The 13,042-nt window shown below is 44.1% G+C and overlaps 1 protein-coding gene across 4 annotated transcripts in view; it reads right to left on the bottom strand.

The window, feature by feature from the left end:
• The window catches only part of FLNB (filamin B), a 66,949-nt gene that overhangs the window by 38,087 nt on the left and 15,820 nt on the right, over positions 1–13,042 (bottom strand). For all 4 annotated transcript variants that reach the window (XM_052679221.1, XM_052679217.1, XM_052679220.1 and 1 more), the window contains exons 2-6: positions 6,013–6,261; positions 4,973–5,070; positions 3,793–3,940; positions 1,193–1,311; positions 400–477 (exon numbers count right to left, since the gene is read on the bottom strand). In XM_052679221.1, coding sequence (XP_052535181.1) covers positions 400–477; positions 1,193–1,311; positions 3,793–3,940; positions 4,973–5,070; positions 6,013–6,261 — 692 coding nt within the window. The remainder of the gene's footprint in view (positions 1–399; positions 478–1,192; positions 1,312–3,792; positions 3,941–4,972; positions 5,071–6,012; positions 6,262–13,042) is intronic.

The following is a 13,042-nucleotide window of genomic DNA, read 5'->3' as shown; positions in this document are numbered from 1 at the left end:
CCTGCTTCTGCAGACCCCTGGTGACAGAGCTGGGTGGAGACCCTTCCTGCAAAAGCCCTACAGCAGACAGCGTGATCAGCAAGGGAACATCTCACAAAAACAACTGGTTACTCTCCTACACACCTCAGTGACAACCCACAAAACGGGTTTCATGGCTCAATGTGAGAGAAAGCCAGCTGTGGTACTGCCTACAAGCCCCCACCTCACTGAACACCCACACTTTCTCCCAACACATGCACACCCTTCCCCTTGAGAGGGGAATAGCTCAGAGAGAAATAAGGCTACATCAGATTACTAATCCTTCAAGATGCCCAAAGGCTATTACACCAGTAGTAAACATGCAGTCCCCATGGGCTCACCTTAAGCAAGAGAATTCTGGTTATTTGACACACAACCTACCTTGTGAGGTCCAGTAACCTTTGGCATGTACTGAACTGAATAGGTCTTGTTTTTGTCACTGGATGGCATTATCTTTGCCTAGGAAAGAAAACACAGCTGTCTTTGAGCTGTGCCTATGCACAACAGCGTAAGACTTTCCTGTTTGGCATGTAACACTGTGAACAGTCAGCAGTATCAGTGTCATGTTTCTGTGGGAGCAAGTATACTTTCTACATCCTCAACACATACCAAAAAATGATTTGTCTTCAGATGTGAAGCAAGCTATCTTCTCCCCTGCCCTCTCTTTGCTGCTAATTGCTCTACTAAGGCAGGCCAAAACTGAGGAGACATTAAGTCCAATGTACAGCTGTATTTCTCTGGAATGTCGTAATATGATCAAGTGGAGTACTTGGATGAGAAATTACTATAAACATTAAAACCAGTATTTTAACTCAAAATGATTCATGGCTTCTAAATAGCTGCTTTAGCCATTCTTGCAGAATGAGTAAGGGCAGATACTGATTTAGTGCTGTGTGTTATCTAAACGCCCATCAGAATGTACTTGGCCAGTCAAGCTAAAGCACTACAACTACTGGACATTTGACTTGTGTTGCTTAGTTGCAGACAGCCAAAAAAATTTCAGGCTCATCCAATAAGGCAATTATGGAAGAAAAGCTTGAAGTTTGCATTTCTGATAGACAGTATTTTGTAACTTTTCTAGATTACTTATCTCGTGGAAGACAACAGTTACTACAAAATCACTGGTGTTTTGACTAGCTTTATGTTCTCCCCACAAAATATTTAACATACATACCTCTTCCCTGTTTCCTTCTGGATCCTCTACAAAGACCATCAGGTCTCCCTGCCCAGCACTGATGGTGTCTACTGTGAAGATGGCAGGCTGCTTCACCATGTTCCCATGAGGTTCAATTCCTGCAAGGCAGATGAAGAGCAGCGTGTTTGCTACAACACCCAAGAGACAGCTTGCAGACTGCCCACCAGCTGCTCAGACTCACCATTCTTCGAAAGCTGCTCAAACAATTTTGCCAGTGAAGTCTATAGAAACGGCATGCAGCAACCTCTTCACACCATTAAAATCCTGCAATTCAGCACCACTTCCATCTAACTTAATCAGTTTCTTTATTTCTTAGCACAGGGCCTGCTAGAGCATGCATTTACCATCAGGATTTCATCATATCTCTGCACTTAGCCCCAGGTTGTTACACCTGTCATGGTAGTGTCAGACTGGGTGGGAAGAACTTCCCAAAGTTGCTGGTTCCAGACTAGCCCAAACATATATACCTTCCTTCCCAGAGTATTACTCCCCAGCTTATTCATAAAACCGTGGGCACTCCAGAGTACAATTAGTGGAAAGTGCACTGTCTGATAGATTATAAAGGAAGTGGTTGTGAACAACAGAATTCCTGAGCTTGTTTATCTTCAGAAAACAATAACTTGAGAGCAATGCAAGGAAGATTATGTTTTTACTAGGAAATCTGAGCATTCTGATAAGGTGTTAACAATTGACATATTCATTCTTTCAAACTAACCCTTAGATTATCATCTAGTTTAAACAGCTATAAATTCACTGTGCATATCTTCAGTTGATTGTACGGGCATTAGGACTTGCTATTTGAGTACCCCTCCTACTGCAGGCACAAAGACAGGGACAGCTTATCCCCAGAAGATGGTTTCAGACATGATGGCATTAATCGTAGCACTTTCTTGGCCAACATTTAATCTAAATATCTAAATAACATTTAATCTAAATATCAGAGATCTGCTTTGGCTGGTTAAATGAGAACTCTTCATGCATCACTCAATCTGCAAAACACCTCTGCAGGCTCACTTCACGTTATGCTTGCAGACAGCTGCCCCAGAAGGAAATTAGCAGTATCCAGGGTGCTTCACCTACGATTCACTTTGGAAAGTGATGAATAACTTACGGCAGTACTTGAAAAAATGTAATAAAAATTAAGACTGAGCAACTTCACACTTGATGATTACCTTATTCTGGAAGCACGAAGAACTGTTACCTATTTGCCCCAAAGAAGCTGCCCAGTTTGGCAGCAATCTCTTGCTGCTGGATTCACCTTCCACTCCTGAAGTGTGTCAGCAGTCAGAACTGTCATTTATACTTAGTGACTCAATTTTGGCATTCAAGAGGGAAAACATTCATCTTTCAATAGCTGCTCATTCACTGTAATTTCCATTTCAATGGCTACAGAGCTCTTGGGCACTGAAGTAGACTTTGAAAGAGTGTGAACGTGACTGGAGCCAGACCTGGCAGACTGATGCAGGTTGATCAGTCGTTCACAGTCTGACAAATGTCTCCATGCACTCTAGTTTGTAGAGAAAGTCACCAACAAAGAACATAAACCCCCAAGAAGGGAAACTCACTTGTGACTACACTAATCACTCATCAGTGCTCAGACAGCATCCATGTCCATTCAATTACCTACGTTTCAAGTTCAAAAAACCACCAAGAAAGAGAAACAAAACTAAGGAAAGTCTTTTTTCTTTCCATTACATTCTTATACACCCAATTCTGAAATCCACTAATGCTAAGAACCTTGACAGACCAGCAACAGGCTGGAACAATACGGAAGGGAGAATAAAGAGCACCATATAAATGACATCTTGCTATATCCCAACAACTTTAAAGATAGAAGTATGTTACTCATTTAGCTGTTATTGTATTCCAATCTAGAGTGGAACCACATCAAAAGTAACAGGAATTGTACATGTAAAATGTAATATTAATGTGTATGTAAATCTACAAATGCACAAATGTTCATGGATGAGTCATTCCAATTAGCAAATGTGGTCTTTAGAGTAAAAGCTCAGCACTATTTAGTGTTTGAAGGGTTACCAAAGCACCTTTCTGCATGTGCAAACAAGGTACTCTTACGAAGCGACCAATTCAAATAACCCATTTAGGACAAACGTATCCCAATACGTATCTGCCACCGGTCTGAGAAACTGATTTCTGCTCCTCTACACAGCACCTGCTTAGAGATGCACATAGATGGAAAGAGGTTTTTCCTCTTTAAAGAAGTACTTTACCATCAGAAGCACTCAGCACTGTATAAGTGACGGTCAGCAGCAATACTGCTAGCGTATTTTTCATACCAAGGCTGTTTCAGCCCCATTTAGTTTCTTCTTCCATCTGCAGACTGTAAGACCAACAGCTTGCAAAACAGGTTCAGAGCTTGGGGAATTTACATGTTAGAACTAGGAGTGTCTTTTGGACTACATCCACGTATTTCTGAAACTAGGCACCACACCAAGAGTACACAAGTGAAACTTTGAAGTCTGTTACAGTAGGCCTGGAGTTCAACACAAGCAGAAAACTCCACCCAGCTTTCTGAAGAGTTAAACACTCTGCACAGCTTAAGCTTACTGAGTCCTTACCTCGGCCATAAGCTCTTGCTTTCTTTGGATTCAGTTTGGGTTTTAAAGGAGCTCCTGGCTTCAGCTTGGCTTTAGGGAACTGTGACAGGTAAGTCATTACAGAGTGCTCATCCACATCAGGGTGGATAATTTCCTCAGGAGTAATAACCTGAAAGACAGCACAATTAAATATATTGTTATCAGTGCTTGGATACGGCATGCCAACAGAGAAACAGAGCTACGGCACAAATTCCTGTGTTCCAGAACTCCCACACTCTAACGTGATTTCTTACATTCATTTCTCTGTGATAAAAACTAGTTCATTTATCATCTCATGGCAAGAAAATCAAGCAGCTCATTATGGTCCCACTGCAGTCTGGGAGGCAAGGGGTTCCTGCAATTTGATTATCAGGGGGTTCCCATGAGGCTGCAAAAAGCTAAATGGTGGCAAGCCAAGACAGTGCAGCCACACTCACAAAAGCAGCATGGGGATAACCAAAACCAAAGAACGAGGGATTCGTAATGCTGTGTCCTAGGGCCTTGAAGTGCAAAGCCTGCAGAGTAAGACTTGGGACATTCTTTTCCTGCTCCCAGGATACAAGGTGCTCCAAAAGCCCCAGAGACTCCAGCACTTCCGTTCAGTTTTATCAGCATGAAAATAACCTGATCTGTAAATACACTGTCCTCTGTTTAAAAGTCACCTTTGGAAGTGATTTCTTAGTCCAGTGTGTTTTTATCTCAGATAATTAATTCACAGAATCATTAAAGTTGGAAAAGACCACTAAGACCATCCAGGCCAACCCCACCATGTCCACCAATCACGTCCCACATCACCACTGTTCTGGAAAACCTCCAGACATGGTGACTCCACCACATCCCTGGGCAGCCTGTGCCAGTGCCTGACTGCTGTTTTGGAGAACAAATTTTTCCTAACATCCAGTGCAGCAAAACAAACCCACTCAGCCATCACTAGAAGTGTACTATCTCCCTACTCCACATACTTGCAACACTGGCAACCTTTAGCACAAGCTCCTATACTAAAACTCATAACCAGAGCTCTGAAACACAATGGTACATTTCTCAGGGGATTTTGCTTAAGTAAACTGTGACCTTAAAAAGTGCCTAAGCAATTTCACCTGCTTTCCCCAGTCTTAGCACACTGTTAGAACCAACTCAAGCAGTGCTTCCCACACCGCCTTACCTGCGGCACGCCCAGCCAGTCATCTGCCTGCTGCATGGCCTCACGAGCGTTGTCAACAGGCTTGCTAGGGTCCCAGGTCTCCCAGTCAGGGCACAGGCCTGCAAGAAAGTTTCATCATTAGGCACTGCCTGCAGAGAAGCTTCCCTAGCTGACGAAACCAGGTACAAACTCCACAGCTACTTGTAATGATGTTGCCATAAAGACATTTGGACCCTGGCAAGAGCAACCCAAATGGGAGAAGTGCATGCTGCTCTCCGAAATGCTTCTCAGACAACAACCAGCATCTCCAGGGGCTCTTCCAACTCCGTCAGCCCGTTCCAAAAGCCTCCCACCCACCTTGCCTGTCAGCACAAAAGACATACAGCTTCTGGGTCAGCCACACAGAGCACAGCTTTACATTTAAACTGTGGAAGACGCTGCTCTAAATTCACCACAAATGCACCCAGGGATCCTTTACATTCTGGTGGTTCTCCTACAGCACATTTCAAGAAGGGATTTCAGCTGCCTGCAACACTACCCCAGATTGCATTAGCAAGGCTGTATTATGAGAAAGTGAGGAAACTGCCTTTTTCACACTTCATCACGTTGCTTGCCTTAAGCTGCACAGTTGTAACTTGCTAAACACTGAAGTTGCAGGCAGCGTGTGGCTTCTGACTGTGCTGCACTCCTGTGCAATCCTCTCTCAGGAGGACACACAAAGTCTCCTGCTGCACCGTGAAGCTGAGAGGTTGTTGGCACTCGCTGTGGAAAGAAGTCTGTCTTGCACTTGGGAGCCAGCACTTGTGCCTTTGTCCCTTGCATCCAACGCAAGATTTAGATGCAGCACCTCCAACAATGCAAACGCATTTTCTGCTTTAGGCCAGTACTTGTCTTTGCCAGATCATTTACAACGTGCTGCTTTCCACAGCTGGCCTCTTTGGACTCCAGTTTTCCTGACAGCCTTGCTTCTGCCTTCAGTACAGCTCTGAAAACCTCCCCCTCTATGAACAGCAGAGCAGCCCCAAGAAGAGGGGGTAAGGAAACATTGATCAAAGGCTTACCTGGAGCACAGCTGTCAACGAGAGCCCCAAGTGCTTTGCCATCCTGCCAGTTCTGATTGAAGTTTGTGATGGGCAGGTAAGGGATTTTGTTCTGAATCCAGCCCAGCAGCCTTTGCTTGGGGGTCTGCTTCTTTGCATCATCGTCACCCTCATCCTCCCACACAGGCATGGAAATTGAGTAGTGGAGGATAAGGGTCCATATCAGACCAAGGATCAACTTCAAGTTTCCATCAACTATGGCTTTACTATCTGGAAGACAAAAGACAGACATCTGATTATTTCCTATTCTATAAGAGGCACATTTTTAAGTTCCTCACTTGTGCCCAGGTAATCCAGGTGAGAAGCACTTAGGTCACCCACAGGCACTTGCACAGGCAACAACCCTGGTTTGTTTGATCTCAACCAAAACAGGGCTATCCTGCAACCTTTCAGGATGCCCTTGCACCTGATCTTATCATTCAGAGCAGCAACTGCCACCAGAATAATTGCACAGGGATCTTAGTGAGCACTAGGTAGCAAACAGAAAGCGTTCAGTGCTTTGATGGCCTACAGTTCAAATTCAGGATGCTTATAGGTAAAGTCAGCAAGTGCAGAGCACACTTTGCTCGCTCCTATTCACCTCACGTACCACAGCAGTACTTCAGTAGCATATTATCAACATACAGAGGTCTTGACTTTCAAAAAAAAAAGTGATTACACAGAACAGCTACCAAAAAAAGCAAGCAACAGTGCATCTCCTTTATCCCAGTGTTCACATGAAGCTGTTACTATTCACACGGTTTCACAATAGGACGTTATGTCCTGAGCAGATAATGCTCTAACATCAGACCTTGAGTGGCATGCTATCTTTCTCAATAGCTAACATTTCATTTTGCTTGGCTTTTATTTACATTTTTTAAAGCATCAGTTTTGACTAATCTTACAGAACAATGCTAAGTGTCTGGGACTTGAATGCTCATAGCTGATCTCACATTCAGTCTGAGATGTACAACAGACAGCCAGAAAGTGAGTAAACCCTGCTGGATTTTTAATGAGCGGCTGTGAAGAAAAAGACAACATCACACAAACACTGCTGAGCAGCTTTCGCACCACAGCAGAAGGCACAGCTACATTTCATATATTATAGAACAGCTTAGGTTAGAAGGGACTTTAAAAATCACTGAGCTCCAAATCTCTTGCCTCCCACCAGATCAGGCTGCCCAGGATCCCTTCTAACCTGGCCTTAAGCATCTCCAGGGATATGGCATTCACAACTTCTCTGAGCACAGGAGCATCCCAAAGCCTTGCTGGCTGACTCAGCACAGTGCAAAGATGCACAAGCAGTTACCAAGGCTGAAGCATACCAAGTGCCCCAACACCCATCCCACAGCAGGACCAGCCCTCACAACACAGTGCAGGCTGCTGCAGCCTCATGCCAGAAACATGTCCAAGCTTTAGCTCTGGATTTATACTGACATCAGCATTTTTACTAGAATGGATGCAGCAATGATTTAGTGTGCTACAAATAAATTTGTCTCAGAACGCCATCCAGCATTCCCAGGGATAAAAGCCAGCGGGACAGAGTCACCTCAACCACACTGCTACACGCATGTTACTTGGGATAAAAAATAGCCTGTTCCATATTTATACCACATAAATATGTCTCAGGCAGATGTACTGTGGTCACTGCAGCAGCCAAGCAGCTTCCTCCAGCCCCACCACCTCTGAGGGCACAACACAAGAGCAGGGTTAAGAGCCCACGCTCAAAAGCTTCCCCTGCAGCACAGGAACCCCCAGCCCCAGCAGCAGGAAGAGGTCACAGCAGGAGCAGCACAGCTCTTCCTCCCTGAGGCTGATGCTGTCCCTGCAGCGGTACTTTGTTAGCAAAGTCGGTTTGCTCTTACAGTCCCCACACTTCCTGACATGCATAGGGATCTCATGATGTAATTTTTTCCAAGCCTGCTTGCAGGAGGGCTTGTCTACTCTCCTTTAGGTTGGGGAGAAGGGAGGGAGAATTTCTAGGCAGGACAGACTTTATCAGCACCCCATGGAATACCCACAGGGATCCCTTCCAGCTTCCACCAGAGCTCAGCCCTGGCTTGCCTGGGCTCTGAAATCCCTCAGAATTCAAAAGAACCCTTTGAGGTTCACAAAGAAATCAGAGTCTAGCCCAAAGCAGCTTCATTTCCAACCAGCAGTATAGAGCTCAGCTCTGCTGGAGTGCTTTGAGTTTTCCACAAAGCAGAAAAGGCTCTGCTTTGATGGAACTCTTTTAAATAGCGAACTGAGACCATACAGTGTCTTTCTTCTTGGAGGTCTCTTGATGTTAACATGCAGACACCAGACACAGACCAGCAGGGCCTGTACTAACCCACTCAGTACAACCAAGCCTGCAACCACCTCCACCAAGCACACACTGCCAGTGTAAAACATCCAAGATTGGAACATAGAAAAAAAATGTTTCCAGTTACACTTAAGCACCAACAATTATTACTGCAGGCACTGTCATGTACCACAGCTTGGCCAGTTTTCCAGTGGAATTCACCCATCCCGTGGTTTGCCTAAAGACACTTTTCCTGGCTGTACCAGACTGGAAAATGGATGATATGAACAGCAGATCTTGCAGCACTGCTTTCCTACCATGAACGCTACTCTAGTCATACTTATTTCTCATACAGTCTACACTTTGAAGCCTTACAGAGCCTTTCAAACCATGTTCTTCTGATTACTCCTCTGAAGCTTGTGGTAAGTCTACAGCATGGAGATGCACATTTACTGCAGTCACTGCTTCAGGGGCACAATGCAACCTCCCAGCCCCTGCAGCACACACTTCCACCATCAGCAAAGTCTGATGAACAAAAATGGGAAGATTTACACCACGTTCACAAGGTCATCGGTCAGTCTCTGCTCTCAGGTAGCAGAGATAAGACAGCAATTAATGGTCTTAAGTTGCACCAGGGGAGGTTCAGGTTGGATATTAAAAAAAAAAAATTATTCTCAGAAAGAGTGGCAGGGCTCTGGAATTGGAAGGAAAATGGGAGAGTCTCTGTCTCTGAAAGCGTTCAAGAAACATGGAAGTGTGGCACTGAGGGTCATGGTTTTGTGGACATGGTGGAGATGGATTGTGGCTGGACTTGATGACCTTGGGAGGTACTTCCCAGTCTTAATGATTCTATAAATGCACATAGTAGGGACAGGTTCACTGCTGCACTTGGTGATTTTGGAGGCCTTTCCCCATATTAATGATGAAAGCTTAGTAGTTTAGGTTATACTCTCACATCAGGCTCTGGTTGCAACAAATGAGTCTAAGTGTGCATTCAGGGCATGGAGAGGTGCGTTCCCACAGCCTGAAGTAAGGAGCCCTGTCTGCACTTAACTCACATTAAGAATCCTCAGCAAACGTCTGCAAGGGCCATTCTCATGCACAGCCTCAATAGCTTGCTCACTGGAGCTGGTGGGAGATGTCTGCTTTTGCACTTGTGAGGACTTGAGCCCAGCAGCAAACAGACAAGCAAATTCAAAAGTGTCATCAGAGCACCCAAAGGAGTAGCTTATAGCACGGTTTTTATTTGTTTTTCCTGTGGCCTCCAAGCAGCATACAGCTTAGGCCCAAGCTGCAAATGGCACACTGAAGCCAGCCTGCAGCAGCCAGCAAACAGCCCAGCCCTGCACTCAGCGCGGTGGCAAGGCTGAGTGCTGTGGGATGGCTGCCAGCACAACTTGCTTGTTCAGTGCCGGTGTTGGTTCTGCAGAACAGCTCAAGCACTCACTCTTCTGTTAAAGAAAAGAAAAAAGCCTATATATAGACTACAACATTAAGTTTTATGTAGGAGTATCCTGCTTCTTAGTCAGCTATCAGGTTTTAAGTGGCTGCCTGGTAGAGTAAAGAGGAAAACAGACCGAACCAGAGCTAGTTTGCTTCCCCCATCACACCTCAGAGTCTAGATTGTAATTCTGACCCTTTTATTATCCTATTAACTAAGTGGCAACCAGCCCAAAAAATGGATTATGGAGATTCCATAGGACTGCAGTACACGCCAATTTCAGTCTTGAAACAGAACCAAGTTTTAACTGCTTGAGCTGATTTATAATTGTTGCTCTATACTAAATATTAATATGATATGTTACACTTGGACACGTTAACACGGCACTCTTTAGAGTGCAGAGGAAGACATAACATTGCCTAGTTTAGAGCCACTAACATAACTTGTTTGAGCCTCAAATGCAACCATCTCAAGATAAACGTGCCATTTGTAAACCTTAGGCAACAACACACTTCACAGCCCAAGCTCCCATGTGGAAAACAGACAAGGTTGCAAAGCTTGGTGCTCTGTGTTTGTACTTTCAGTTGTCCCAACAGAAAGAGTCAAAGTTGAAACCTGACCTTGATCTGAAGCTTGCAAATTCACCTACTCCAGTGGAGACCTCTGAACTTCACCTGAAGCTGTGCACCACAGCAAGCAGGACACCAAGATTCCCCACTTTATCTTGGCTCTCTAACTAAAAGCTGTCTTCAGTCTTTTAAGTCATGACATCCATGACTAAGAACATTCTACATCTTTTGCCTTTAAATTAAGTGCCTTGGACAAATTACAATTGTATTCTAAGCTATAAAAATAATTATTGCTTCATTTCAGGAGTTAGCCCTTCAAGTGAAATTCTTGTGTTCTTACGCATCTTTCACAACAGCCTCCCTTGCCCATCTCAGGGTTTTTCCTAGCAGAGCACACATTTATTATTTCAGTCAGGTTTATACTAGAAGAAAGATGGTTTTCAGAGTTAAAAATAATAATAATAGTGTTAATAAATCAAAACAATAAATCATCCCACATGCAGCACAAGAGGCCCCTCACTCCTCTATTTAAAGATTTCCAAGTCACAACAACACGGAAAATTCCAAGCAGATTTCCAGGAAAAAGGGAAAAAGTCTTCTCCGTGAGGGCTGTCGCACACTGGAGCGGAAGCCCAGAGAGGCTGTAACATCTCCATCATCAGGTATGTCCAAACTCAAGAGGACACTGCCTCGAGCAATCTGAATGCGCTGAAGCTAATAAGTACTTGTCTTGGAGAACATCACCTTCAACAGCCTCTCTGAAAAGAAACCATTCCACAAATCAAAAAAGTTCTAGTGTTACAAGTGAGCCTTGGAATAGCATATTTTGCTTATGTGCAAGTCTGCCTTAGGTTGAGATTAAGCACAAGTACTACACTAGCTGTGGCAAGGTTCCTTGAACTCTGCCCCACAGCAGGACTGCAAGTCATTTTCTGTTGGACAATTAGTGGAAACAAGATAAGCTGCCGCAGCAGACAGCTTCCTTACTAAACTGAGCTGTAATACAGACTGTGCTAAGTCTTGTGAAACAAACGAAGGACTGAAAAAGCATTTCTGAGTGCTGAATTTTTTTTAAAGCTGTTTCTTAGCTACAGCCGCTTGATCGGTGTGGGCAAAGCCATCTCATACATTCTGCGCCAGCCTTCACATGTGAAAGCTCCCACAGCTTGGACTAATCTTCACATCCAGCTCTTCTAAGAAGCACTCACTCTCTCCAATCTTCATGTTGGTCTCATTTACTACTTAATGTGATGCCTATGTGGAAGAAGATGACAAACTTGAAATACATGGTCCTTAAAAAATAAAGGTGTGGTCCAGTAACAGCACTTTCTTCACGGAAGGAACTCATACAGTGCAAAGTTCATCTCAGTTACACATCACTTTTCTAAGTGCTGTTATCTTGCAGCTTATGAATTCTTTCTAATTATTTTCATCTAGTATTGAATAGTTACAGTAATTGTAGGGGAATCAAATTTGGAGCACTCTATATTTTGCAACTAAACCTCACATTGAACTGAGCTCTTCCAAAGCCCTTTCCCACATTGCTTGTGCATGCCAAACAGAAGCAGTATACAGATGAGATGGAGCTAAGATGAGCAAGCTGTCTAAGGAAATTCTTCACCAAAGCATACAGTATGTGTTCACAGGCTCACCGTGCCTGCTAAAGACATTAGCAACATCCTCTGTAGGGATAGGATGTCTTTAAATCAATTACATGGGTTCCTCTGTGCTTTCAGAACATACTCCAATTGTTTCTTTCAATGAGCCCTTAAGCTTAGGTCTACCTTGCAGCTTCTCAGAGCTCAGCACACAGCTTGCCATCTGGACGCATGCAGTCAGCTTACCCAGGGAAAGCACAAGTTGTGCTCCCCGCACGTAGTTGGCACCAGGATAGCTGAATTCCAGCCAGGTTCCTGGATTCGTAGCCATAACCTGGTAGCCTCTAATGGCAACGCTCTCCAGACTGCATCTCAGCCATGTTTGCAACTTGTGCTGTGACCCACAGAAGTGTTTCTCTACACCCAGCTCACCTAAATATCAGCCAAGGCTCTGTATTGTGCTAAGTCGCAGCACAGATGCTGCCAGAGGTCAACTTTGCCAATGAGCCCCAGAGCATCATCTGCACCTTGAGGAAGTTTAGCTGAACACATCAGCTCCACCAAGCTTTGTAAAAAGTTCCGTAACTGCTTTCTAACAAGAATTTTTCTGAAAGGGGTGGCATTACACTGGAGAACTATGAACAGTCTGATCTGGACACAAGCAGGAAGATGGGAAAGTAGTGGGTTTTTTTTTTTTGCAAGAGGATGGAAACCATTTTCCTCTCTGCCTACCCGTGTGATCAGTTCTTAAGAAATTTCAGCCACTCAGAGGAATCTGACATTCTAGAAATCAGGAGATTAAACCCTATAATTCAGGGGGTTCAATAGTTTTTGTTTGTTTGTTTGTTTCAAACTTTAACTCAATTTGAAACCATCCAACATAGTCAAAGACCTTAGGCAGCTATCACATCCATGTCCCTGTACTGCATGCTTGCTGGGCCTCTGAGAAGGAACTCTCAGGAGGTACAACAGGCAACTGTAAAAATAAAGTCAAATTCAGCCCCTTCAGTGAAAGCTTGGGAAAAAAAAAAACAAACAAAAAACATTTAATGCAAAAAGAATCAAACCAACGGAGCTCTGAGGAACAAAACACACACTGAAATAGTATTGCCCAACTTCT

The sequence above is a fragment of the Tympanuchus pallidicinctus genome, unplaced genomic scaffold, assembly GCF_026119805.1.
Source record: "Tympanuchus pallidicinctus isolate F22 unplaced genomic scaffold, pur_lepc_1.0 scaffold17, whole genome shotgun sequence".
NCBI classification, from domain to species: domain Eukaryota; kingdom Metazoa; phylum Chordata; class Aves; order Galliformes; family Phasianidae; genus Tympanuchus; species Tympanuchus pallidicinctus.
Note: the sequence above shows the minus strand (reverse complement) of the source record. Positions and strands in the feature narration are given on the sequence as shown.